General features: G+C 45.4%; 2 protein-coding genes across 2 annotated transcripts in view; one reads left to right on the forward strand and one right to left on the reverse strand.

Moving 5' to 3' along the window:
- LOC115471030 (deleted in malignant brain tumors 1 protein-like) overlaps positions 1 to 4,633 on the reverse strand; it is a 94,816-nt gene extending 90,183 nt beyond the window's left edge. The window contains exon 1 of the mRNA XM_030204699.1: positions 4,276 to 4,633. Coding sequence (XP_030060559.1) covers positions 4,276 to 4,633 — 358 coding nt within the window. The remainder of the gene's footprint in view (positions 1 to 4,275) is intronic.
- Positions 4,634 to 19,247: 14,614 nt separating this feature from the next.
- LOC115471031 (deleted in malignant brain tumors 1 protein-like) overlaps positions 19,248 to 27,563 on the forward strand; it is a 141,275-nt gene continuing 132,959 nt past the window's right edge. The window contains exons 1-3 of the mRNA XM_030204700.1: positions 19,248 to 19,458; positions 22,975 to 23,289; positions 26,952 to 26,984. Of these exons, the coding sequence (XP_030060560.1) occupies positions 19,248 to 19,458; positions 22,975 to 23,289; positions 26,952 to 26,984 (559 nt within the window). The remainder of the gene's footprint in view (positions 19,459 to 22,974; positions 23,290 to 26,951; positions 26,985 to 27,563) is intronic.

Consider the following 27,563-nt stretch of genomic DNA (forward strand, 5'->3'; position numbering starts at 1 on the left):
TAATGTAGACAAATACAAAGTGATGCACATTGGGAAGAATAATCCGAATCATAGTTACCTGATGTTAGGGTCCACCTCGGGGGTCAGCATCCAAGAACAAGTTCTAGGTGTCGTTGTAGATAATACGCTGAAATCTTCAGCCCAATATGCGGCAGTGGCCAATAAAAGCAAGCGGTTAACGTATCTGGGTTTAAAAAAGGTTTGGACAAGTTCCTGGAGGAAAAGTCCATAGTCTGCTATTGAGACTGGTAGCATGGAATCTTTCTACTATTTGGGTTTCTGCCAGGTACTTGTGACCTGGATTGACCACTGTTGGAAACAGGATTCTGGGCTTGATGAACGTTGGTCTGACCCATTGTGGCTATTCTTATGCTCTTATGCACCAGGCACATTCCTCCCCTTTGTACAGCGCACACAAAATTTGCATGCTGTTAAGATTGAGCATGCTGAAGTTATTTTTGTGCGCTATTCCGGTTGTATTTTTAGCAATTTTCCATATAATGCCGGAGTGCTGAGCATTGGCCCCAGGTGGTTTCTAGATTTTCAGCTGCAAATAACCGGATAGTGTCCTTGAAACTCTCGGGGAAAGTGCTCCATCATTGTCCAGTTAGTACGGGGGGGGGGGGGGGGGGCTGTGGGTGGGACAGAGGCAGAACCAGGATTTACCAGCTTAGCAGCCTTGCCATTGACTGGATCCTACCGCAATCTCTGCACTGAGAGGGGAGAAGCCTGGAGAGCTGGAGAGGACTAAAGTTCAAAAAAATCGCCAGACACTTAAATCCTCCTTCTGGCTGTGAGACAATTAATTTACAAATCTGCAGAATCCTGAAAAAAATCCAGGCCTTCACCAGTAGGGTTACCTATATGGCTCCAGAAAAAGGAGGACGGATTGAGCCAGCCGGGTTTTACTTCCATTGCTTTTGATATGCCAGGGGAATGAAAAACTGCCCTTTCCTGCAGCAATAACTTCAACTCATTCCTTTATTAGAGTCTGATAAAATAAATGAAGCTTAATTACTGCTTTTAATTACAGAGCAATTCATTTGTCTTTTCTAATGAGTGCAGTCTAACCGCTGCTTCCTTTAATGTTATCTTTGGCTGTTTACCCAGCGGCCGGTTGTCCTGAATCGTTTAGTAATAGAGCAGAATATGGTTTACCATTCAATGATGGATGGCCCAGCGCATATTGTGATTTAGCAGCACAGGGCCAAGTCATTCTCTGCCTCTGTCACAATGGCTTGAAGAAAGGATCCAAGCAGAAAAGCAAACTTTGGAGCAAGAAACGCAGGTTATTGTATTTCTGAAGTGAGGGACGCACTGACCTTGGGCTCATTCTTAGGGAGAGGATTTTTCTCCTGGCTCTTCCTGCCTTTTGTTTCTCTCCACAGGCCAAACTCTATTTTCATTTGTTATTGTCCCCTGATCTGCACAAATTAAAGTGACGGTTAAAAGGGGCTGCAGGTGATTCCTTGCAGTAGACACAATCCATCTGGGGTCTTGTTTTAAAGAAATTATACTGTATCTTGCTTAAATTTAAAAAAAGAGGGTTGAGAAATTGTCTGTTTTTCAGTCTGGTAATACGGAGAATGTTTCATACATAATGCACGTGCGGATCTAAGATTTAAAAACAGACTGTAGGTGTGTGGTATCATCAGTGTGTGTTTTCTAGCAAAAAAGGTGCCGGTACTCAAATGCCATGCCACCCTTCAGGGGTGGGGGTAATCACTCTGCAAATGAACCTTTTCCGGAGATGGGAAGATGGTAGAACGAGAGGACATGAAATGAGATTGAAGGGGGGCAGACTCAAGAAAAATGTCAGGAAGTATTTTTTCACGGAGAGAGTAGTGGATGCTTGGAATGACCTCCCGCGGGAGGTGGTGGAAATGAAAACGGTAACGGAATTCAAACATGCGTGGGATAAGCATAAAGGAATCTTGTGCCGAAGGAATGGATCCTCAGGATCTTAGTCAAGATCGGGAGGCGGGGCTGGTGGTTGGGAGGCGGGGATATTGCTGGACAGACTTGTATGGTCTGTGCCAGAGCCGGTGGTTAGGAGGCAGGGCTGGTGGTTGAGAGGCGGGGATAGTGCTGGGCAGACTTGTACGGTCTGTGCCAGAGCCAGTGGTTGGGAGGTGGGCGAGGATAGAGCTGGGCAGACTTATACGGTCTGTGCCAGAGCCAGTGGTTGGGAGGCGGGGCTGGTGGTTGGGAGGCGGGGATAGTGCTGGGCAGACTTATACGATCTGTGCCCTGAAGAGCACAGGTACAAATCAAAGTAGGGTATACACAAAAAGTAGCACATATGAGTTATCTTGTTGGGCAGACTGGATGGGCCGTGCTGTTCTTTTTCTGTCGTCATCTACTATGTTACTATGTTACTATGTTACTGAGGGACCCTCCCACAATAGCCAGGCTCCCTGTAACCAGTCATAGAATCTATGACAAGGTAGAATTGGTGTGTAGAGCCTAAGCTCTTTCATTAAAACTTGGGGACCATGGGTCGATTTTAGCAGACAATGGAAAAGGTGCCGGTACTCAGTACCCCCAAGTACCCCCCCAAAAAAAGCCCTGAGTATCATCATCCAAGTTTCATTCAGGATTTACTATCCTGTCCATCAATGGCTTACAATCTAAACACGTCTTAAAGAGGGGAAAGGGAAAGACAAGACATGGCTAAAAGAGAGGAGGGTAGAACTACAATCTTGATAGGATAGAAAAGGGGGAGGGGGCGTCAATGTAGTCTGTCAAGTCCATGATCATCTCTTGTGAGCAGCAAAGGGGGAGGGGCTAGGAGTATGCATTGGAAAAAAGGAATGTTGTGAGTTCTGATTTGAAAATTTGAAGCAATGTCTGATGACGGAGGGGCTGTGGTAGTTTTTTCTAGTGTTTAGGGACTTGGAATGGGAAGATCACTTTGCTGGTGTGCTCGTGAATGATTTCTGGAAATGAAGGCACTGTCAATTTTGAAACGATGATCGCAGTGTTTTTTGGCTGGAATAGGGAGGTAACATGGGAGAGATATGGGGGTTCGCCGGAAAGGTGGATCTTACAGACCGTTGAACCAGGGTCGGATTTACGTATAAACCAGACAAGCCTCATTGTTATCTATTTCTTTAATAACCATTAATAAAAATGTCTGTAGGTTGCATTTTATGCAAACTCTTTCACAGACATGGAAAACAAATCTAAAATTCTGCTCTCTCTCTCTCTCACTCACTCTCTTTTACCCTTTTCCATCTGCTTCTGAGGCTGCTCTCCATCTGTCCACCCTTTTCTCTCTATCTCCCTCCAAGGTTCTTGTCTCCCCTTCCTGTCCCTCTGGTACATCTTCATCTCCCATCCTGCATGAAATTAACTTCCTTCTCTTGCATTTTTGTGTTTATCTCCCCTGCTTTCTTTTGCATCTGTCTTCTCTCTCATCACCCCTTGTTCCTCTCCACTTTCTTCTTAAGTAGGGCATTGTTAAGATTTTTAGAACTTGAAGCCTACACTTTCTGATTGCATTATGAATTCACCAGTCAAGACATCAGACTGCCAACTTGCAAGTTTTAAAACTGCAGTTCTACTGCTGGGTCACTGATCCAGCTCATCCCACTAGTGGGTCCTGGTTCATGCACAAAAGCTCTTCATCCCTAAAGTGTACTATTCCCTTGGGTTTTTGAATTTTTTTAGCATTAAATCGTTGCTGCCAAACTTCACTAGGTCCCTCCTCATCTTATCCTATCTGTAGACTCTAAATACGGACCTCAGCATCGTGTAACCGTAAGGCTTAAGCTTTCTTCTCTATAGAATCTTTGTACGGATTCCACAATTCTGTGCCTGTGTTATTTGTATGACTTTGCTCTTGTCCATATTACATTTCATCTGCTATTTAGATGCTTCACCAGTTGCCCTACCAATTCCTCTCAATCTAACTGTGATTGAACAACTTTGAACACTTTGAACACTTTTATACCATCTGCAAACTTGGTTACTTCACTCATTGTTCCCTTTTCTAGATCACTCATAAATATGTTGAAAGGGGTCGGTGGTCAACTTGCCACCCTCTGTTATGGGAATCTGATAAAAATACTGTGTTGTATATTGGTGGAATTGAATGTTGAATTGTGAAACTGGCAACATACTTCGAATTACCCACCGTGAGCTTTGAGTTTTTGGACCTTGGTGCTCCTGCCAGTCCCTTGATCCATCTCTGATCTGGCAGAAAGCCGTCTAATTCCTTGGCTGGCTTTTGCTATATTATACTTTCTTTTCTGCTACCCAGGCTGATCCTACCCTTGCCTGCTGGCATCTGCCTTCCAAGTGCATCATGAGAAGCAGTGTTCCAAGAGTAGAGAATTAATGAAACTGAACCTCGCTCCCAGGACCTGGAATACCCCTGCTCCAATGAAGCTTCAGCAAAAGGCCGCTCCTTCATGAGTATCTGCCTGATTGGTGAGGGCTGATCATGTGACCAGGTGCAGCCCATGACAGGTGTATCTATATGAATTAGGCTGCTCCTTTCTTGAGCCTGGGAGGAGACCTCATCAGCATGGGGGTCATAGCAGTACTCTGGGAGCTGCTGCTGTTCATCACCAGCGTAGCATATGCGCAAGGTAAAGATGACTGCGTTAGATTTCTTATCACTGATCATAGTTTTGGCTTCCGCAGAAAGAAATGAAAGCATTTCACCTGAAATATGTGAATGAACTAATGTTCTGTTAAATGAGGCATACAGACTGGCTAACATTTCTTAACCAGGGGCTTTACACTGAAAACAGGAATAATTAATCCACTATTGAATTATTTTTACTTTATTGATTTAATTAGCTATAGAAATCTCAGCTTCCAAAACATGTTTGGTATGATGTACAAAAAGAATGGTATAAATATATAAATTAGAAATAAGATATCAAGTTTATAATCACACCAAACTAACCCCCCCCCCTTTTATAAAGCCACGCTAGCATGGCTTTGTAAAAAGGGGGGGGAAGAGGTTGGCTAGAGCTTCAATAGTTAATCCATCCTAGGGCTGCAGTTTCAAAACCCGCCCTGGGGTTTAATATTCCAACTCCAGGCATCAGAAATGCATGTTTCTCTGAGATAGCAAAGTCCAATTAAAAATGTAACAAGTTTTTCTACCTTTCTTGTCAGGGAATTTTATTTTCCGATTGTATTGGTCTTAGTCTCTGCTTTCTTCTGTTTATTTTTTTTTTAATCATTCAGAGCAATGTAACCAGACAGGAGACCCTCCTGCTCAGTTAAATCGGTTGTGTCTGCCATCTGGTGATATTTAGAGTCACTTAACTGCTTCATGCACTGTCTGGTTAATGCTGGGCTGGTCCATGTGCGGAGCTTGGATGGAGCTGGTACTTAATGGCTTAGCTGCCATTTTCAGTCTAGCTGGCTAAGTAAGTGAATAGAGGTAGGAGGGCAAAATGATTTTCCTAACTTAATCCACCCAGCTAACCGGGCAGTGCTGTGAACATTGGCCGCTGGTTAACTTCTGGGTGATCACACGTGAGCTGGATATTCAACCCTGGAGCCTGGACATGACCTGGCACTAAACATCCAGGCTGAGCTTGGCCCACAGCTGTTGGTGGTTAAAGAAATGCTCACTGCCATGGGCTCAATACTGCTCCCTCTCTTTCTAGGGTCTATTCTCCATTTGCTATTTCTTCTCTATCCTCCTGTTTTCTTCCATTCCTCTCGTACATCTGTCTCTGATAGTGAAGGATGTTAAAAAAATGGAAGCGGTGCAAAGAAAAGCTACGAGGATGGTATGGGATTTGCGTTCCAAGACGTATGAAGAGAGACTTGCTGACCTGAACATGTATACCCTGGAGGAAAGAAGGAACAGGGGTGATATGATACAGACGTTCAAATATTTGAAAGGTATTAATCCGCAAACGAACCTTTTCCGGAGATGGGAAGGCGGTAGAACGAGAGGACATGAAATGAGATCGAAGGGGGGCAGACTCAGGAAAGATGTCAGGAAGTATTTTTTCACGGAGAGGGTGGTGGACGCTTGGAATGCCCTCCCGTGGGAGGTGGTGGCGTGGAAAATGGTAACGGAATTCAAACATGCGTGGGATAAACATAAAGGAATCCTGTTCAGAAGGAATGGATCCTCAGGAGCTTAGCCGAGATTGGGTGGCAGAGCCAGTGGTGGGAGGCGGGACTGGTGGTTGGGAGGCGGGGGGTAGTGCTGGGCAGACTTCTACGGTCTGTGCCCTGAAAATGACAGATACAAATCAAGGTAAGGTAAACACAAAAAATGGCACATGTGAGTTTATCTTGTTGGGTAGACTGGGTGGACCATGCAGGTCTTTTTCTGCCATCATCTACTATGTCACTATGTTACTATGATAGTGATTTTGCCTTTTTAGCTCTATCCGTCTTTTCTTACTTTCTATTCACTGAAATTTCACCCTTTTTCACACTCTCCAGTCCACAGTCTCCATCTTTTACTTTTAACATACCTACTGCTCTTTCCATCTACTACTATCACCTCCTTCCTAGCTCATCTCCACACTTTTGCCTACTTCCCAGCCCTCCCATTTCCCAATCCTTCCCCTTTTGTCTTTTACTGATTCCCTATTTTTACACTGTACTTATTCCCTCCCCAGCCCTGATCTAGTTTCTTCTGCTCTCAAATCCTCACCAGCCCCAGTTTCTTCCATGTTGGTCATAACCTCCCTGCCTTCACTCCCTTTCTTAATAATAACATAGTAGATGATGGCAGGTAAAGACCTGAATGGTCCATCCAGTCTGCCCAACAGTGACACTCATAATATCAATTAGAAGCAGGCCTAATAGTGCAGTGGCCTGAGAACCTGCAGAACTGGGTTCGATTCCCAGTGCAGCTCCTTGTGACTATGGGCAAATCACTTAACCCTCATTGCTTCAGGTACAAAATACATATGTAAACCACTTTGATTCTAACTACAGAACGGTAGTATATCAAATCCCATCCCATTTTCCATTAAACCAACAATAAATGTGGTATAAAATATTTTACTACTGCTACTTATCATTTCTAAAGCGCTACAAGACGTATGCAGAACTGTACACGTGAACATGAAGAGACAGTCCCTGCTCGACAAAGCCTACAATCTAATTAGGACACACAAACAGGACAAATAAGAGATAAGGGAATATTAAAGTGAGGATGATAAAATAAGGGTTCTGAACAAGTGAATAAGGGTTAGGAGTTAAAAGCAGCATCAAAAATGTGGGCTTTTAGCTTAGATTTGAAGATGGCCAGAGATGGAGCTTGAAGTACCGGCTCAGGAAGTCTATTCCAGGCATATGGTGCAGCAAGATAAAAGGAATGGAGTCTGGAGTTAGCGGTGGAGGAGAAGGGTGCAGATAAGAGAGATTTACCCAGTGAACGGAGTTCCTGGGGAGGAATGTAGGGAGAGATGAGAGTGGAGAGGTACTGAGGAGCTGCAGAGTGAATACACTTATAGGTCAATAAGAGGAGTTTGAACTGTATGCGGAAACGGATAGGAAGCCAGTGAAGTGACTTGAGGAGAGGGCTAATATGAGCATAACAACACTGGCAGAATATTAGTCGTGCAGCAGAATTTTGAACAGATTGAAGAGGAGAGAGATGGCTAAGTGGGAGACCTGTGAGAAGCAAGTTGCATAGTCTAAGCGAGAGGTGATAAGAGTGTGGATGAGGGTTCTGGTAGTGTGCTCAGAAAGGAAAGGGCAAATTTTGGTGATATTATAGAGAAAGAAACGACAGGTTTTAGCAGTCTGCTGAATATGTGCAGAGAAGGAGAGGGAGGAGTCGAAGATGACCCCAAGGTTACGAGCTGATGAGACAGGAAGGATGAAAGTGTTATCCACAGAAACAGAGAATTTTATCCTGTTTTTAAAATCTTTGCCATTTCTGGGACACAGACCATAGAACTCCACCCGGCTCTGTCCTTACGTTCCAACTACCGATGTTGCCATCAAAGCCCAACTCCAGCCTATCCAAATCTGTCTTGTCATATATGGGACACAGAATATAGAAGTCTGCCTGGCTCTGGCCATAGGTCTTCACAGCCAGAGTCACAATCTAAACAGCACTCAACCAGGGGCATAGCCAGACTTCGGCGGGAGGGGGGTCCAGAGCCCGAGGTGAGGGGGCACATTTTAGCCTCCCGCTGCCGACGACGACCCCCCCTCCCTCGCCACCACCAACAACAACTTCGACCCTCCCTCCTGCCGCCAACCCTCCCCTGCCATCAGGGACCCCAACCCCCGCCAGCTGAGGTCCTCTTCTTCCTTCGTTCTGTTTCTGAGTCTGATGTCCTGCAATGTACAGGTAGCAGATGGCGATGGTGGGTTGGGGTCGAGGGGGGGGGGGGTCGAGAGGGTCATCAGCAGGGGGGTCCATGGCCAAATCTACGGGGGCCCAGGCCCCCATGGCCCCACATAACTACGCCCCTGCACTCAACACATCAACATGCTTGCAGTCATTTAGGTTTTTGTTTTTTATACCACTCATTTCCTTATTAGGGATCCTTTGTGTTTATCCCACGCCTTTTTGAATTCTGTCACCATTTTTGTCTCCACCTCCCACGGGAGTGCATTCCAGGCATCGAAAAAGAATTCCCTGACGTTAATCCTAAGTCTACCACCCAGGGCCTTTTTTGAGGGGGTACTGAGTACCGGCACCTTTTCCATTGGCTGCTAAAATTGACCCATGGACCCCAAGTTTTAATGAAAGAGCTCAGGCTCTACACACCAATTCTGCCTTGACATAGGTTCTGTGACTGGTTGCAGGGGGCCTGGCTGCTGTGGGGTGGGTCCCTCAGTGATCACCCCACCCCTGAAGGGTGGCCTCGCATTTGAGTACCGGCACCTTTTTCACTAGAAAAAGTGCACTGCTACCACCCCACAACTCAATTCATGTCCTCTGGTTTTACCATTTCCCCTTCTCTGGAAAAGATTTGGTTCTGTATTAATACCTTTCAAGTATTTAAATGTCTGTATCATTTCTCCCCCTATCCCTCCTTTCCTCTAGGGCAGCTTTTCCCAACTCCAGGACATGGCCAAGACCGAACTTCTTGTCTTCCCACCCAGTCTCACTTCTCCTCTACCTCCACTCTCTATTTCGGTTGATAACACCCTCATCGTCCCCGTCTCATCTGCCCGCAACCTCGTTGTCATCTTCGACTCCTCCCTCTCCTTCTCTGCGCATATCCAGCAGATAGCCAAGACCTGTCGCTTCTTCCTCTATAACATTAGCAAAATCCGCCCTTTCCTCTCAGAGCACACCACCCGAACTCTCATTCACTCTCTCGTTGACTACTGCAACCTATTCCTCACTGGTCTCCCACTTAGCCACCTAGCCCCCCTCCAGTCCGTTCAGAACTCTGCTGCACGTCTTATCTTCCGCCTGAACCAATACACTCATATCACCCCTCTCCTCAAGTCACTTCATTGGCTTCCGATCAGGTACCGCATTCAATTCAAGCTTCTGCTACTAACCTACAAATGTACTCGATCTGCAGCCCCTCCTTACCTCTCAACCCTCATCTCCCCTTACATTCCTACCCATAACCTCCGCTCTCAGGACAAATCCCTCCTCTCAGTACCCTTCTCCACCACCGCCAACTCCAGGCTCCGCCCTTTCTGCCTCGCCTCACCCCATGCGTGGAACAAACTCCCCGAGCCCATACGCCAGGCCCCCTCCCTGCCCATCTTCAAATCTCTGCTTAAAGCCCACCTCTTCAATGTCGCCTTCGGCACCTAACCTCTACACCTCTACCCAGGAAATCTACACTGCCCCAACTTGACATTTTGTTCTTTAGATTGTAAGCTCCTTTGAGCAGGGACCGTCCTTCTTTGTTTATTTTGTACAGCGCTGCATAACCCTAGTAGCGCTCTAGAAATGTTAAGTAGTAGTAACTCCAGGACTAGAGTCAAGGCCGGCATTAGAGGGTCGCAAATATGGCAATTGCCCTGGCCCCCATACTACCAGTGGCGTAGCCAAGGGTGGACCTGGATGAGCCCAGGCCCACCCATTTTGGGCACAGGCCCACCCAGTAGCAGCTCATCTATGATGTGGCTGGCAGGGATTCCCAAGCCCCACCAGCCGAACACTCCCAATAACTGTCCCTCCTGCATAACAGCCTTCCATCTGATGTATTCCCGCCTATGTGGAAACAGGAAGTTGCATCAGAGGGAAGACTGTGGGGCCAACATGAGCAGTGTGTATTAGTTGCTGCTCACTGCTGGTGAAAATCTGCTATTTAAAAGGTATGCAGGGTAGGGGGGATGTTTGAGAGACTATATGGCATGCAGGCAAGAGAGTCAGAGACCAAATCACTTGTGGGACAGGGCGGAGTTCTGCCCACCCATCTTGGGCCCAGGCCAACTCAAATGTGGTTGTCTGGCTATGCCCCTGCATACTACAGGGGGCCCCCAAACCTGCCTCAAGCTGAAGAAGGCATAGGCTGAAGACCAGCTTTGGGGCGCCCTCCTCTGTTTCTGCCCTGGGCCCATCTCGAGGAAATGGAAATCACAGGAAATGTTCTAAAGTGGTTCAGAAGCTTCCTAGAAAGTAGTTCGTACAGGGTCAAAGTGAACACAGACCTATCCCAAAACTGGAGCTACAGGTGCGGGATCCAGTACAATTCAATGTTTTCCTTCGATCTCTAAGCTCACTGTTAGACAGAAATGGCTTCCCCCACTACATCTATGTCGATGACATCTCGGTGTTAATCTCCATCCAGTCAATTTTCAGAATAGACATATCTAGGATCCAACAATGTATCAACTTATTAGAAAAATGGATGCACTCTCATAAACTAAAACTCAACACCAAAAAACCCAAATTCTTATGTTTCCACTCAAAGCCAGAACAAATCCAAAAGATGATTACCGTCAACCAACTAGACTTCACTCTTTCTCCAACCATTAAACTCCTAGACATTCATATTGACTGCGCTCTTACCTTGGAGGCACATGTTAACGCCTTGGCTACAAAATGCTTCTTCCTAATGAGAAAGCTCCATACCATTCAGAAATACTTTGAAATCGGTCAATATAAATGTTTGGTATACGTGCTGCTAGTATCCTCTCTTGACTACTGCAACAGAATACACCTGGACTTCACAAACACCTTACTTAAGAGACTTCAAACCAGGGGCGTAGCTATGTGGGGGCATGGGCCCCCGTAGATTTGGCCCTGGCCCCCCCCAACGCCAACCCCATTGACCCCCCCATGCCACTGCCAACCCTCCCCCGCCGCCACCATCGTCGGGTACCTTTGGTGGCGGGGGTCCCCAACCCCCGCCAGCCGGTCCTCTTCTCTGGTGCGGCCACATTGCTGATCTGCAAGGGCAGGCTTCTGTTCCTGTGAGTCTTTATCCGTCTTCGTTTATCGATGTTTCTATGTTTGTTACTTTGCATATGTAATGAAAGTTTTGGCCTCTTAAAATGGATGACCAGGAACAGATTTTTCCCATTTCAGTGGACCTGGTAACACTTGCTCTTGGGAGATGCCAGCACTGTATTTATGGGTTTATATGGCTATCAGGGGCATTTTCGAAAGAGAAGGGCGCCCATCTTCCGACACAAATCGGGAGATGGGTGTCCTTTTCTCAGGGTCACCCAAATCGTCATAATCGAAAGACGATTTTGGGTGTCCTCAACTGCAGTCCATCGTGGGGATGACCAAAGTTCATGGGGCGTGTCAGAGGCATAGTGAAGGCAGGACTGGGGCGTGCTTAAGAGATGGGCGTCCTCAGCTGTTAATGGAAAAAGAAGGGCGTCCCTGATGGCCAAGCCTCAAAAAGGTGCTCAAACTGACCAGATGACCACTGGAGGGACCACTGGTCACCAACCCCCTCCCACCCTAAAAAAAATTTTTTTTACATTTTGCCAGCCTCTATACCAGCCTCAAATGTCATACCCAGCTCTGTGACAGCAGTATGCAGGTCCCTGGAGCAGTTTTAGTAGGTACTGCAGTGCACTTCAGGCAGGTGGACCCAGGCCCATCCCCCACTACCTGTTACACTTGTGGTGGAAAAAGTGAGCCCTTCAAAACCCACCTGAAACCCACTGTACCCACATGTAGGTGACCCCTTCACCCCTTAGGGCTATGGTAGTAGTGTACAGTTATGGGGAGTGGGTTTTTTTTTGGGGGGGGGGGTTGGGGGGCTCAGTACTGAAAGTAAGGGAGCTATGCACCTGGGAACAATTTGTGAAGTCCACTGCAATGCCCCCTAGGGTGCCCAGTTGGTGTCCTAGCATGTGAGGGGGACCAGTGCACTATGAATGCTGGCTCCTCCCACGACCAAATGCCTTGGATTTGGTGGTTTTTGAGATGGGCATCCTCGGTTTCCATTATGGCCGAAAACTGGGGACGACCATTTCTAAGGTCGACTATCTCAACATTTAAGTCGACCATCTCTAAGGTCGACCTAAATGTTGAGATTTGGGCGCCCCCAACCGTATTATCAAAACGAAAGATGGACGCCCATCTTGTTTCAATAATATGGGTTTCCCCGCCCCTTCGCCGGGACGTCCTTAGAGATGGGCGCTCTTAGAGATGGTCATCCCCATTCGATTATGCCCCTCTATGTATAGTATGGTCATTTTATGCTTTAACTTTTTCTTGATGGCAGTTTGATTCTATGGATCTGCACATGAAGCCTGTGACAAATAACCAATTAAGCTTTGCCTTTTCTGTCATTTACAGTAACTGTTAACACAGAGACAGCAAATAAAACAGCAGGTAAGTCAAAGTTCTCGTCACATGCCCAGAACTCCTCAATCTGTGCTGCCTCTTACATTACTAAGGATGGTGGCCAGATGCAGCATTTCTAGGGTTCCCCACCCCCCCACCTCTAATATTTAAACACTGTGGTCAATGTTGACTTCAAATACTGAGTGCGTCATTTGAAATTATAATCAGATATTCATTTATAGAGCACTGGTTGGTACCTGTAAACCATCAGTAAATATCTCGTGATTATGGACAACATTCAACGCCGGTACCTGGATAAATACATCTCTCTACCCTGGACTGCCCAGAGCTATCCAGTCAGTGCTGGGGCTGTCGACAAAGATTTTCTGCTGCATTATGTGGCTGGGTAGAAGCCACTCCTTCCTAGATAATTGTCATTGAATATTAACCCCTTAGTTTACAGCATGATTTCTAAAGGGACTCATAATCTGATGGCCCCTCCTATGGAGGTGTTTGAACTATTTTGTATTGTTACATAGATCTTTAATCTGCAGAGCTCCCAAACAGAGTATATGATTGAATTTTGGGTGATACCTAGCCTGTAGCTTTTTAAAATTCAGAAAAAAAAGATATTGGGGAGCAATTTTGGACATTATTCAGCTCTGTCTCTTAGGATGTATTTTTTCATATCTAAAGAAATGAGAGTGGCCATAGTAGTCTTTCCATGATGCCAGGAACCTTCTGCCAATTGAACACTGAAGCTTCAGAAAAAAAAATGGTTTAGGGCTTCTTTTACAAAGCCACGCTAGCAAATTTTGGGCAGTAAATGACAGGAAGCCCATTCAGTTCCTATGGGCTCCCTTTCATTTGCTGTGCAGCTTTGTAAAAGAAGCCCATAGGGAAGAAGTTGTCAATGTGGGCTACTGTTAAGACGCATTATTTTACCACTAATGTGCTATTTTAGTACAGGTTCCATTTTATGCAATGAAGCCTAGTTACTAATAGCTCAGGTTATGTTCCCGCCTGCAACCTCCGCTCACAGGACAAAGCCCTTCTCTCAGTACCCTTCTCCACTACTGCCAACTCCAGGCTCCGCTCATTCTGCCTTGCCTCACCCTATGCCTGGAATAATCTTCCTTTACCCATACGCCAGGCCCCCTCCCTACCCATCTTCAAATCTCTGCTTAAAACTCACCTCTTCAATGCTGCCTTCGGCGCCTAACCGCTCGAGAAATATAGAATGCCCCAATCTATCCACCCTATCAGATTAACTGTTCACTCATCCTCTAGATTGTTCACTTGTCCTTAGTTTGTTCTCTTGTCTTTTAGATTGTAAGCTCTTTGAGCAGGGACTGTCCTTCTACGTTTGAATTGTACAGCGCTACGTAACCCTAGTAGCGCGTTAGAAATGATTGTTGTTGTTGTTGTTGTTGTAAAACAATCCAGCTTAATGGTAGCCCAAATTGATAACTTCCTCTCTTAATTAAAGAAAAAAGAAATGTTCTAGAAATGGAAATCACTGCTATAAGTGAGCCAATCAAGCCATTGTGACATCACTGATGAGGTTGGCTCTTATTGGTGGAGTGAGGCATTATGACATCACAATATCAGAAGTAAGCCAAGTATAGGGCAATCAAGCCATTGTGACATCACTGATGAGGTTGGTTCTTATTGGTGGAGGCATTATGACATCACAATATCAGAAGTAAGTCAAGTATAGGGCAATCAAGCCATTGTGACATCACTGATGAGGTTGGCTCTTATTGGTGGAATGAGACATTATGACATCACAATATCACCTCTGGTTACCAGAAACTCTTCACACTAAGGATGGGAAGTTATCAACGTGAGCTACAATTAAGACAGGTTATTTTACCACAGGTCCCATTTTGTACAATGAGAATTAGTTACTAATAAGTAGGGTTAACAGTAAAATAACCCACAGAAGCCCATGTTGATAACTTCCCCCCTTAGCTCTCATTGGCATGATGGTTATCTTAGTCAGTTCTGTTTTCTGTCCTCTGGCCTGGAGCTGATGCAAAGTGGGGTGGGGTGAGGAGTGGATTTCAGTCACCTCATTCTCCAGGGAGCTAATGGGTCCCCAGGACTTGGCCTGGAAGATGAGGTCAGTGTGGGAGTCCTTTAGAAAGAGCTTTTTCAGAACTACGAGGTGTTCTGGTGGAGTTCATTCTCTCTGCTGCTCATCATGATAAAGAGCTGTGATCTTCTTCTTCTACCTGAACCCCTTCATGTGTCTCATTGAAATGCATCTCACACAGTGGTGTGCTAGAGCAGGCTCTCACAGGCTCGCAAGAGCCGGTTGTTAAGTTTTTAAGAATTTTGGGAGCCGGTTGTTAAAGTAGGGCCCTCCATGGCTACTTTAACAACTGGCTCCCAAAATGTGGGCTTGGGCCCCCTGGTGAATTCTCTTTTACTTTGCTGGTGGGGATGCTGAGCCCTGCCAGCCAAGTAAATAGACTACTGCTGCTCCCCGCTCCTTGTTTCCAGCTCTGGGCAGCAGGCTGAGACTTCTCGAGCATGTGAGAGAAGCTGTTCAGAGCAAGAAGTTGGGAGTGGTGGCAGTCCATTTATTGGCTGCCAGCAAAGGTATGCCTAGCGTGCCCGCACGAAGGGAGGGAGGAAAGAGAGGCAAGTTTTGCTCTCCACCCCCCCCCCCCCCACCCCCGGCCACCCCTGGCCCTTCCAACTGCAGAGCTGGCTACATCTGGAGAAAGAGCCTGTTGTTAAAAATTTACCAGCACACCCCTGACACAGGTCAGGGGCTGCTGTTACTCAGTGCTATCTGTAGTTCTGGGGTACTCCTCAGATGTCAGTTGGAAATGTACAGTCACTCCCTGGACTAACATCTCTACCTTTCTAGCTAAGAAAAATAAATATTTCTCATCTTTCATTTGCAGTTACCCCAAGCACAGAGCCATCAAATAATATGACAGGTAAGACTTCTTTCTCCACCTGACTCAATCAGTATGACAACCCCCCCCCCCCCCCCCCCCCCCCCCCCCCCCCCCCCCAGAGAAAAGGAATTTTACAGCTGTAATATCCCCACAGTGCCCACCTTCACCACCCTCAGTGCCAAGACTTTACACCTACGATATCCCCACATTACCCCTCTTCACCAACCCTGAAAGTAGGGAGTAAGCTGCAGAATGTCTATCTTGCATACTTGTAGATTCCTTTATTGTGAAACAGTGCCACAGAGGCTGTTGCGTCAGGAAAGAGCTGTGGGCAATGGAGGGGGAGCCAAGTTAAATAAAGTGAGTTTTAGAATCTTTTTACCAGATGGATAGAACTTCTAATTACTTGCTCAAAGCTATGATAATGTATTTAGTGGAGCATAGTATAAATGGCACAGAGATTTTGGAGCTGGAAAAAATCAGTGCAGAGTGTTATTCGACAGACGGCACTCCGGGTTCCGCGCCATTCGTAGACTAGCACTTAGAACCCGTTTCCGTTCCAAATGTTGGGCACCAGGTATTAATGCCAGCTGAAACCTGGTGTAAATCCTGGTGTCCTATTTCAAGTCTTTTGGCACAGAAATTGGGCTGTTCTTTAACCCTTCATCCAACTTTTAGCCAGAGATGGATAGTAACAAAGTATTTGTACTTTTACTTCTAACAAGGGATGTCAGACGCAGCTTGCAGCTGATTGGACCCAAACTAATAAACCACCATGAGAGATGTGCGGGACCCGGTTCTTTGCAGTGCCGCTACTGCTTCCTGCGCCAGGTCTGCCTCCTCTGATGTACACTTCCAGGACTGGCGCAGGAAGCACTAGTGGTGCTGCAGAGAACCGGGTTCCGCCTGTCTCCCTTGGTTGTTTTTTAGGGCGGGTCCAGCGGAGGTGCACGGGAGGGACACTGTGCTGCAGAGCTGGAATGGATGGGAGGGGTAGAGAGAAACTAGACAAGACAATGGGTGAGGAGGGAGAGAAGGAGGGAAAGAGGTACAGAGAGAGAGAAATTGAGCAAGACTGGACAGGTGGAGAGGAAGAGAGAAACGAGTCTAGACAAAGGGAGGTGACAGAGATGGGGTAATACTGGATAAAGAAAAAAAACAGCACCACGGGCTTTTAAAAATGGAACACAGTTCTTTAATGAATGAGCCTTGACAAAAAGACCCGACACGGGCTGTGTTTCGGTGACTAGCACCTGCGTCAGGGGTCACAGTGATGACGTGGAAAACCTGGGGAATAACTCGAATATATTCCTTTACAATATATTATTCCTTACCCCACGTCTCATGTAGTAAAAGCTACAAAGCACCAAGGCACTTTCACTTTCTGTATCAAAATGGATGCTAGTCACCGAAACACGGCCCGTGTCGGGTCTTTTTGTCAAGGCTCATTCATTAAAGAACTGTGTTCCATTTTTAAAGGCCCGTGGTGCTGTTTTTTTTGTTTGGACTTTAGTTTGTACTTCATTCCCTCTCTTTTGTAATACTGGATAAAGACATGGGGGGGGGGGGGGGGGGGGGAGAGACAGAGGCTATGGGCTGGGGAGAGTGAGAGAAATTGGGTAAGACTGGATAGGTGGGGACATAGGAGTCAACTATGTCAAATAGGGTCTCCCTATAGTCGATAACATATTGTATGTTACAATCCAACTTATTCACTCAGGAACCTTCTTGCAATGCCATGTATGTATGCACATGGTATATACATATGCCACAATCTATTCCATATATATCATGTTCCATGTATGTTACCATGTATGTATGCACCTTAACGCAATACCATTTGTAATTCTGTTACCCGGAAATGGCAACAGCCATTACGGCAAATGTAAGCCACATTGAGCCTGCAAATGGGTGGGAAAATGTGGGATATAAATGCTACAAATAAACTATTCAAAATGATTGGGGATGGTAAACCCCAATAGAAATTACCCCTCCCTGGACACACAGGGTTTGCTCAATATTGGGGGTACTCAAGCACCCACAGAGCTGGAACAGATCGGCGTTGGAGTTGGTTATAATGGAAGAGGTGAAAAAGACAGAAGAGAAAACAAAATGACACATGGACAGGAGACCCTTGGAAAGAGTTAAAAGAAGAAAGGAAAGCAGCAATCAGAGACTTGGATAATTAGAAAAATTAAATGGCCAGACAGCAAAGGTGGAAAAAAAGAATTTTAATTTAGGATAAAGTAATGCTTCAACAGTGTTAGTCCACTTTAAAACTTAATAAATATAAATACAACAAAAATTAAACTGACATTTTTATATTGCAGTACATAAATTTTTTTTTTACTAACTTTTGGAGACCAAAACCTATTTCTTCAGGTCGGGCAGGATACTGCTATAATAGTATGCATGTCCTGACTTAAGGAAGGAGGTTTTCGCCTCTGAAAACTAGTCAAAAATGTAATAAGTTACTCCAATAAAAATGTATCATTTATTTTCTGATTGTTTTATGTGTTAATTTTAATGTAGCAATTGGAATATGTAAGTTTTTGAAATTTACATTTGCTCTCTTTATATTTTGCCAGGCCTTTTTTGAGGGGGTACTTGGGGGTACTGAGTACCGGCACCTTTTTCTGTGTCTGCTAAAATTGACCCATGGACCCCAAATTTTAATGAAAGAGCTCAGGCTCTACACACCAATTCTGCCTTGTCATGAGTTCTGTGACTGGTTGCAGGGGGCCTGGCTATTGTGGGGAGGGTCCCTCAGTGATTACCCCCACCCCTGAAGGGTGGCCTAGCATTTGAGTACCGGCACCTTTTTCACTAGAAAAAGTGCACTGTATTTTGCACGGTACAAAGGGACGCATCACTGTTTGTTTCTTTGGCTTCTAGGGGGTTCAGTGTAATTTCTGTCTACATATTTCTATTTTTAGTTTGCTGTTACTTATTAAATACTTCATGAGGGGCCACCTCTGTTCATGTGTGAAAAAGACTGGGAATTCTGTTAGCATCAAGTGTTTGTGTAGGACTGATCTGTACTAATCCAGCTTGCTTTGTTTTCTAATAGGTGTATTAATGTTCTTCTGCCCACTGCAATGTTCAGGATGTTGTGGTTTTTTTGTAGGAAGGACCTTATTTGACCCCCCTGGAAGTTTGCTTGTAGACATACTAGATTCAGTGATCCAGCTTGTTAAGAATTCTTGTTACTTTGTAGTAAAAAAGTAGTTTTAAGAGCTGTACTTTATTACTTTGACTTGAGTATTTTTTGGGGACAAGACTTTCTACTTTTACTTCAGTACTTTTGAAGCCAGTACTTTTACTTTTTACTTAAGTCCTTTTAAAAAGTAACAAACCCATCTCTGCTTTTAAGAATGCCCCTGCCACTCTCCTGGCCATGCCCCCTTTTGAGTTGTGGGCTAGCAGATTTAAATGCATGGACATGGGAAAATGTGCAGGCAAATTTCCAAAGCTCGGCACCATCTGTAGAATTCGGGGGCTAGATATTGGTCCATGTTTCGCTGAGCATAGACCATGTTTCCATCTTTTCAGAGTTTCTGCCAGAACTGCTGCTTGTGGACGGTTGGGACCAATGTTCGGGCCGTGTCGAGCTTTACTATGGAAGAGTCTGGGGAACTGTCTGTGATGACTTGTGGGATATGGACGATGCCGAGGTTGTCTGCAGACAGTTGGGCTGTGGACCAGCACTCGATGCACCTAAAGACGCCTATTTTGGTGAGGGCGATGGAAGAATTCTTATGGTTGATGTGGTCTGTGAAGGCAATGAACTGTACCTTTGGGAATGCTTGCATCGGGAACTCATATCACTCAACTGTTATCCTAATAAAGCAGCCAGCATCATCTGCTCAGGTATCTTTTCATTTCTGTTCTTTTTATTTAGTTATAGAGATATTATAAAATGACAGCAGGTAAAGATCACCTAGTCTGACCATTGGTTGATCTTTCGTTTGCACATAGGAATCTTCTGTGCTTATCCCAGGCTTTACCCCTCACTCCCTCACAACTATGAAACATAGGAAAAGGAAAGCAGACCAAGATATGGCCTATCCAGTCTGTCCATCCATGCCATCTACCATCCCATCCTCTGCACTTGTCCCAAGCTTTCTTACTACTACTACTACTACTATTTAGCATTTCTATAGCGCTACAAGGCGTACGCAGCGCTGCACAAACATAGAAGAAAGACAGTCCCTGCTCAAAGAGCTTACAATCTAATAGACAAAAAATAAAGTAAGCAAATCAAATCAATTAATGTGAACGGGAAGGAAGAGAGGAGGGTAGGTGGAGGTGAGTGGTTACAAGTGGTTACGAGTCAAAAGCAATGTTAAAGAGGTGGGCTTTCAGTCTAGATTTAAAGGTGGCCAAGGATGGGGCAAGACGTAGGGGCTCAGGAAGTTTATTCCAAGCGTAGGGTGCAGCGAGACAGAAGGCGCAAAGTCTGGAGTTGGCAATAGTGGAGAAGGGAACAGATAAGAAGGATTTATCCATGGAGCGGAGTGCATGGGAAGGGGTGTAGGGAAGGAATCTTGAATCTTGAATCTACCACCTTCACTGGGAGGCCGTTACATGAATTCACCACCCTTTTCATGAAAAAGTATTTCCTTTGGTTACTCCTGAGTCTGTTTCCTTTTACCTTCACCCAATACCCTCTAATTTGAGAGTTTCAATTGAAAGAGAGTCACCTCCTGTACATTAATAACACATCTCTCCTCTCCCACCTTTCTTCCAAAGTATACGTCTTGAGATCTTTAATTCTGTCCGCATACGGTTTATCATGAAGACTATTTTAGTAGCTGCCCTCTGGACCGACTCCAACCTGTTTATAAACGTGGGATCTCCAGAACTGTACACAATATTCTAAATGAGGTCTCATCAGAGTCTTTTACAGGGGCATAATCACCTCCTTTTTCCTACTGGTTATTCCTGTCCCTATGCATCTAAGCATCCTTCTAGCTTTCATCATCGCTTTTTCTACCAAATGTTTTGGCCCCCTTAAGATCATCACATATGATCACACCCAAGTCCCACTCCTCTTTTATGAATAGTAATATTTCACTACCTCTCCCCCCCACCCCAAGTTTTTGAAGCCCAAATGCATGACCCTGCATTTTTTAGCATGAAATCTTAGCTGCCAAATTCCAGACCATTCTTTAACCTTTGCAAGGCAGGGCCACCGAGAGACACTACTGGGCCCAGGGGCAGGACAATCCTCCCACCCGGGCCACTGTCACACTGCACCCCCCCCCCCCCCCCCCCCCCCCCCCGCACTCAGGCCACCATCCTGTCCCCTTACCTTCCTGTGTCTGCTCCTGTCTGTCATCTCCTGCTCCTCTGTGCTGGGACCTGGGTTATCGTGTTAACGCAATCATCTGGGTCCCGGCACACAGGAGCAGGAGAGAGACAGACCCAGAAGCAGGAAGGCAGGAAGAAGCCTTCTGCTCCCTCAAAAGCTTGCCGGCGCTACTGTCGCCTTCCACTCAACCAGTTCCTAACCCAGTCAGTCACTTTAGGGCCCATAACCAGGGCATTCAGTTTAGTCTTCTATGTGGAATTGTGTTAAAGGCTTTGTTAAAATCTAAGCACACCACATCAAGCAACTCTTCCTTGATCCAAGTCTCTGGTCACCAGTCCAAGAAATTAATCTGACAGGACCTGCCTCTAGTGAAATCATGCTGCCCGAGGGCCTTCAATCCACTGGGTTCTCTGTTTTAAAAGCATTTGCATGAATTTACCCACTGCCACCAGTGTGAGTGCATTTATCAAAGGATTATGCCTGTTTTTTTTTTTTTTAAAGTTTTATTTATTGTTATAACAAAGGTAAACAACTCAACATACTCATAACATCCTACAACGTGTAAAGTTCCCTCCCCCCCCCCCACACCCCCTCCAACCCCTCCTCCCCCCTAGTACTTAGTCTCGGGAACCTGCTTACTGCTAACTGAGTGGTTACAAGTAAATACATCAGAACCAAAATTACAATACTTCGGGGCACCCCACAAACGAAACAGCAACCAGCCCCTCACCTCCCCCCCACCTCCAGCTGCTCAACTAAAATCTAATACAGCTTCCCCTACCATACCATCCTCAATGAGCATTAATAAGCAAACTTCTACCCCTTGGGCTGAGCACCTGAAGATAAGGCATCCATATCTGAAGAAATTGTTTCCTACGTTTAGGCGATAATTTTGAATCTCTAGCCTCCCAAGAAGCTAATCGGTGCACCTGATTGCGCCAATGCCAGTAGGCGGGTGCTTCCGGTCAGGCCCAATATTGCATTATACACTTTCGAGCCACCAAACTCAGCTTTCTACATAACAGAGTTGCTGGAGCACACAAAGGGGAAAAAGCTCTTGGTCGATCAAGCAAAAACTGGCCCTCCGTTCCCTGTATTTTATATCCTAGTCTGATCAGAAACCCTCGGATCCGCTGCCAAAATGCACGCACTTTTGGGCATTGCCACAATGCATGGTAGAAGGAGCCTGGAACCCCCCCCCCACATTTGGAACAGGCAGTACTAACCAAACCCAACACATGAGCCCGCTGCGCTGTGGACATATAACCCCAAAGGACTATCCTGTACCCACATTCTCTTAACCTTTCATCCTTTACTAACCGCCTTAATCCTATTAAAGTAGTCTCCACATTCCATGATGTCAAGGAGTATCCCAGATCTTGCTCCCATTTATGCTTGAGGCCCTCATATCTTCTCTGTGGTATACGCCGAACCAGAGCCCCATACAAATCAGAGACCGAATGCCTATCAGTTACCAGCTCTTCAAAAAAACCACGGATCCGGTCCCCCCATCGGCCCCTCAAGGAGGCCTGATGCAAGGACTTCATATAATGCTTGACTTGTGCAAATGCAAACCTATTACCCCAGGCCACTCCCACCCTGTCCTGTATAGCTTCAAATGACAACACCTCCCCATCATCTTGTAGCAAATGCTCTAATTGCACAATTCCCTTCTTCGCCCAGGTGCCAAAAATCGGATTGTCCATTCCTGCTGGAAACATGACATTTCCCATGATTGGTAATAAGTCAGTGATATGAGGTTTTCCCCCTAGATGATGCACCCACCAATGCCACACCTCACGGAGCGGCTTCAACAAAACACGTTACAAATTAACAGCTTTTGCCTCCCAACCAACGCTTCCAAAATGACGTAACGTCCTGCTACATCAACCAAAAGTGGGCTGATCGACGATGCCACACCTTTTCTGAACAGCACTGTGTTTTTTTTTTCCAGATGCGTTCTAGTATAAATGATCACTCCTAGGCTGGACCATGGAAGTTAGGTGCCATCAGATAATTTACCTGGAGATGTTATCAGTTTTCTAACACAGAAACTCTTTCTCTGTTTACAGAATCAGCGTCGCTGCTGAGACTGGCCGACGGAGGTGATAAATGTAAAGGCCGTGTGGAGGTTTTTGTGGATGGAGATTGGGGAGCAGTCTGTAATGATTCCTGGGACACGGATGACGCAGAAGTTGTGTGCAGAGAGCTGGGCTGTACGCTGGAAGACTCTTTACAACTCTCCTATTTTGGTCCTGCAGAAGGGGCGTTCGTGCTGTATGACGTGCAGTGTACAGGAAATGAATCCTTTTTGCTGGACTGTCCTCATAACGTGTCTACGTTGTATCCCTGTGCTGGGGAGAAACATGCAGGCGTGGTGTGTGCAGGTACGTCCAGAAGAGAACAATTAAGTTCACTGCAGGCACCGGTTATCATAGTAGCGTTTCCTGCTTGGAGCATTAAATATATACCTGGGAATAACATGACTGTCTGTTGTAACTTATGGTATTTGCTATGACTGTTATTGGGATTACGATATGGTTAACCTCATCCACGGGCAAATCCCTCCCCCAGACCTGGGATGAAGTTTAGGATTCTGTTTCTTAATTGTGGCCTATATCGTATTATATCTTTGTTAACATTTCTCCAAGCATCTGCAGAAGAAACCCTTCTAGGCAGGAGATTGGAGGAATTCCTGAGAAGACAGGTTGAGGATTTGTAAGGATATTTTCCAGGATTTTCAGTGATGATAGAAGAAGGAGAGGGCAGAGATCCTTGTAACACTGCCACAGAGGTGCACAGTGGAAGAACTTGCTTTGCTCTGTAGAGGCAGTGCACAACCATATGTATTGGTTGAGGCACAGACTTGAAACACTTTTCTCCTTAATTACTGGTAAACCTCACCACCTGGGCAGTGGGAGTCACACGGTTCATAAGTGCTGTTCCCTCTTGGGCAGGATCTTAATAAGTTGTCCTCATAAGTAATTCCACAATGGGAAAAGACCAAGGGTCCATCGAGCCCAGCATCCTGTCCAAGACAGCGGCCAACCCAGGCCAAGGGCACCTGGCAAGCTTCCCAAACGTACAAACATTCAATACATGTTATTCCTGGAATTGTAGATTTTTCCCAAGTCCATTTAGTAGTGGTTTATGGACTTCTCCTTTAGGAAACCATCTAACCCCTTTTTAAAATCTGCTAAGCTAACCGCCTTCACCACGTTCTCCGGAAACGAATTCCAGAGTTTAATTACGCGTTGGGTGAAGAAAAATTTTCTCCGATTTGTTTTAAATTTACTACACTGTAGTTTCATCGCATGCCCCCTAGTCCTAGTATTTTTGGAAAGCGTGAACAGACGTTTCACTTCCACCTGTTCCACTCCACTCATTATTTTCTATACCTCTATCATGTCTCCCCTCAGCCGTCTCTTCTCCAAGCTGAATAGCCCTAGCCTCCTTAATCTTTCTTCATAGGGAAGTCGTCCCATCCCCGCTATCATTTTAGTCGCCCTTCGCTGCACCTTTTCCAATTCTACTATATCTTTCTTGATATGCGGCAACCAGAATTGAACACAATACTCAAGGTGCGGTCGCATCATGGAGCGATACAATGTCAATGCTGTTTACAAGTTCTTATCACTTACTGATTAGCAGGATGAAGGCTAGAGATGCAGCGACTCTGCTGGAAGCTGTTATCTTTCTCTTTAGAGGTCATGTTGTTTGTACCTGAAACTCTTTGGAAATCCTGCTGGGTGATAAAAACCTCTTCCTTCTGCTCTAGATGTTACCTGGACAGGGTGCCTGGTTATTACAAATTGGCTCAGGTACTTCATTGTCCTTTCCTGTGATACATTGGGATGCACATTTGGAAGAATAATCCGAATCATAGTTACCTGATGCTAGGGTCATCCTTAGGAGTCAGCACCTAAGAAAAAGATCTAGGTGTCATTGTAGACAAAATGCTGAAATCTTCTGCCCAGTGTGTGGTGATGGCCAAAAAAGCAAACAGGATGCTAGGAATTATTAGGAGAGGGATGCAAAGTAAGACCAAAAATATTATGATGCCTCTGTATTGCTTCATGGTGCAACCTCACCTTAAGTATTGTGTTCGATTCTGGTGACCGTATCTCAAAAAAGATATAGCAGAATTAGAAAAGGTTACATAAGTATTGTCATACAGGGGCAGGCCGAAGGTCCATCAAGCCCAGTATCCTGTTTCTATCATTGGTAAATCCAGGTTACAAGTACCTAGCAAGATCCCAAAAAAGTACAATATATTTTATGCTGCTTATCCTAGAAATAAGCAGTGGATTTTCCCCAAGTCCATTTTAATAATGCATAAGAACATAAGAGTAGCCATACTGGGTCAGACCAATGGTCCATCTAGCCCAGTATCCTGTTTTCCAAACAGTAGCCAAGCCAAGCTATCCAAAACTCTTTTTAAACCCCGCTAAGCTAACTGCTTTTACTACATTCTCTGGCAACGAATTCCAGAGTTTAATTACACGTTGAGTGAAAAAATATTTTCTCTGATTCATTTTAAATTTACTACTTTGTAGCTTCAATGCATTCTCCCTAGTCCTAGTATTTTTGTAAAGAGTAAACAAGCGATTCACGTCTACCCGTTCTACTCCACTCATTATGTTATAGACCTCTATCATATCTCCCCTCACCCGCCTTTTCTCCTTAAGCTGAAGAGCCCTAGCCGCTTTAGTCTTTCCTTATAGGGAAGTCATCCCATCCCCTGTGTCATTTACATTGCCCTTCTTTGCACCTTTTCTAATTCCACTATATCTTTGTTGAGATGTGGTGACTGGAACTGCACACAGTATTCAAGGTATGGTCGCATCATGGAGTGATACAAAGGCATTATAACGTCTTCATTTTTGTTTTCTATTCCTTTGCTAATAATACCTAACATTCTATCTGCTTTCTTAGCAGCCACCACACACTGACTCCTAATGTGGAACCTTGCATTACGTTGCTGTAGTTTGGGTTCCTCTTTCCCACATGCATCACTTTGCACTTGCTCACATTAAACGTCATCTGCCATTTAGACGCCCAGTCTCGTAAGGTCCTCTTGTAATTTTTCACAATCCTTTTGCAATTTTAACAACTTTGAATAACTTTGTGTCACCAGCAAATTTAATAACCTCACTAGTTATACCCATCTCTAGATCATTTATAAATATGTTAAAAAGCAGCGGCCCCAGCACAGACCCCTGGGGAACCCCACTAACTGCACTTCTCCATTGAGAATACTGACCATTGAAGCCTACTCTCTGTTTTTCTATCTTTTAACCAGTTTTTAATCCACAATAGAAGATTACCTCCTATCCCATGACTCTCCAATTTCAGATCAGGATCAGCACTGGTGCTGAAGCTCTAATGAGTGACAGAAGGGTCTCAGAGAGGAGGGGACCTTTTAGGAAAGGGTTGTATTGCCGCATGGCAGCCTGGAACTATCTCTGGCCCAACATGGCTGTCACTGGCAGTTCCAGTTCGAGTGTGCGCCATTTTCTGGCATGCTAGAAAATATTTTTAGAAATTTTACCACATTGCTAACCCGGTGGTAATTGGGCAGCACCGCACTCTGCCTGGTTACTGCCGGGTTACTGCTGTCTCAGTGAGTGGTGGTAAATACTCCCCGCTACATTGCCACGTGGTAAGTGTAATCTTACCGCTTGGCCATTTTTTTTAGGGGGGCTTTTTACCCTTTGTGGTAAAAAGGGCCCTGGTGTGCGGGTTAAATGGCCCCCATTGCTACTGCAACTTAGTAAAAGGACCCCAGAGCGAGAGAGCCTTCAAGTGAGTGTGACATGTGCCTAATGAGTGGAGAAGGGGCTCAGAGCACTCTCAGGCCCCTCTCTCTCTGCTGCCTAGAGTCTTTTTTTAATAACCCTGCTCCTCTGTGACATGCCCTGGACCTTCTGGCAGGACATTTTTCAAAGAGGCTTTTAGTTTTTATGTGGTGAAAATGCTGACTTTGTCTAATCCTAAATCTTTCCTTTGAGAGACTCTTTATGTAATATATTTCCTCTTTCCATTGTAGGTATTTCTAAGGGCTCTGAACCTAACCAAACAGGTAAGCCTGTGCATTTCTCATAACACATCTTGGGTATTAAAGACAACACAACCAACCCCAATTTGTGCTGTTTGGTTTGACTGGCTAACTTACCCCCTCCCCACCTTTTACAAAGCTGCACAGCAATGTCGACACAGCGCATTCACTCAGCATTACCTCACCGGCGCAGCTTTGTAAAAAGGGGGGGGTGGGGTTAATCGGTTAAGGGTTGAAAATTGGCACTTAACTGGTTAAATGCCGACTCTTTCCCAACTCCGCCCTTGGACCGCTCACCGAATAGCTGGTTTTGGTGGTTGGTACTGATCTTCAATGGATCTCAGGCAGTTTAACCAGGCAGGAATCTCCCCTGCCCAGTTAAATTGCTTTGAATAATGACCTCTCTATTTTTCCATTTGACTAGTTGATATTCATACTTTGGGTATTAAACACACATCTCCACCCAACATTGGCATTAACAAGGGACATGTTTTTCTACTCCACCAGCACAACCAATAAGATATTGAGAGCTTTCTGGATTCCAGAGGTACTGCATCCAGCTGCCCAATAGATTGGTAGCATGGAATGTTGCTACTAATTGGG

This window comes from Microcaecilia unicolor, chromosome 5 (genome assembly GCF_901765095.1).
Source record: "Microcaecilia unicolor chromosome 5, aMicUni1.1, whole genome shotgun sequence".
NCBI lineage: Eukaryota > Metazoa > Chordata > Amphibia > Gymnophiona > Siphonopidae > Microcaecilia > Microcaecilia unicolor.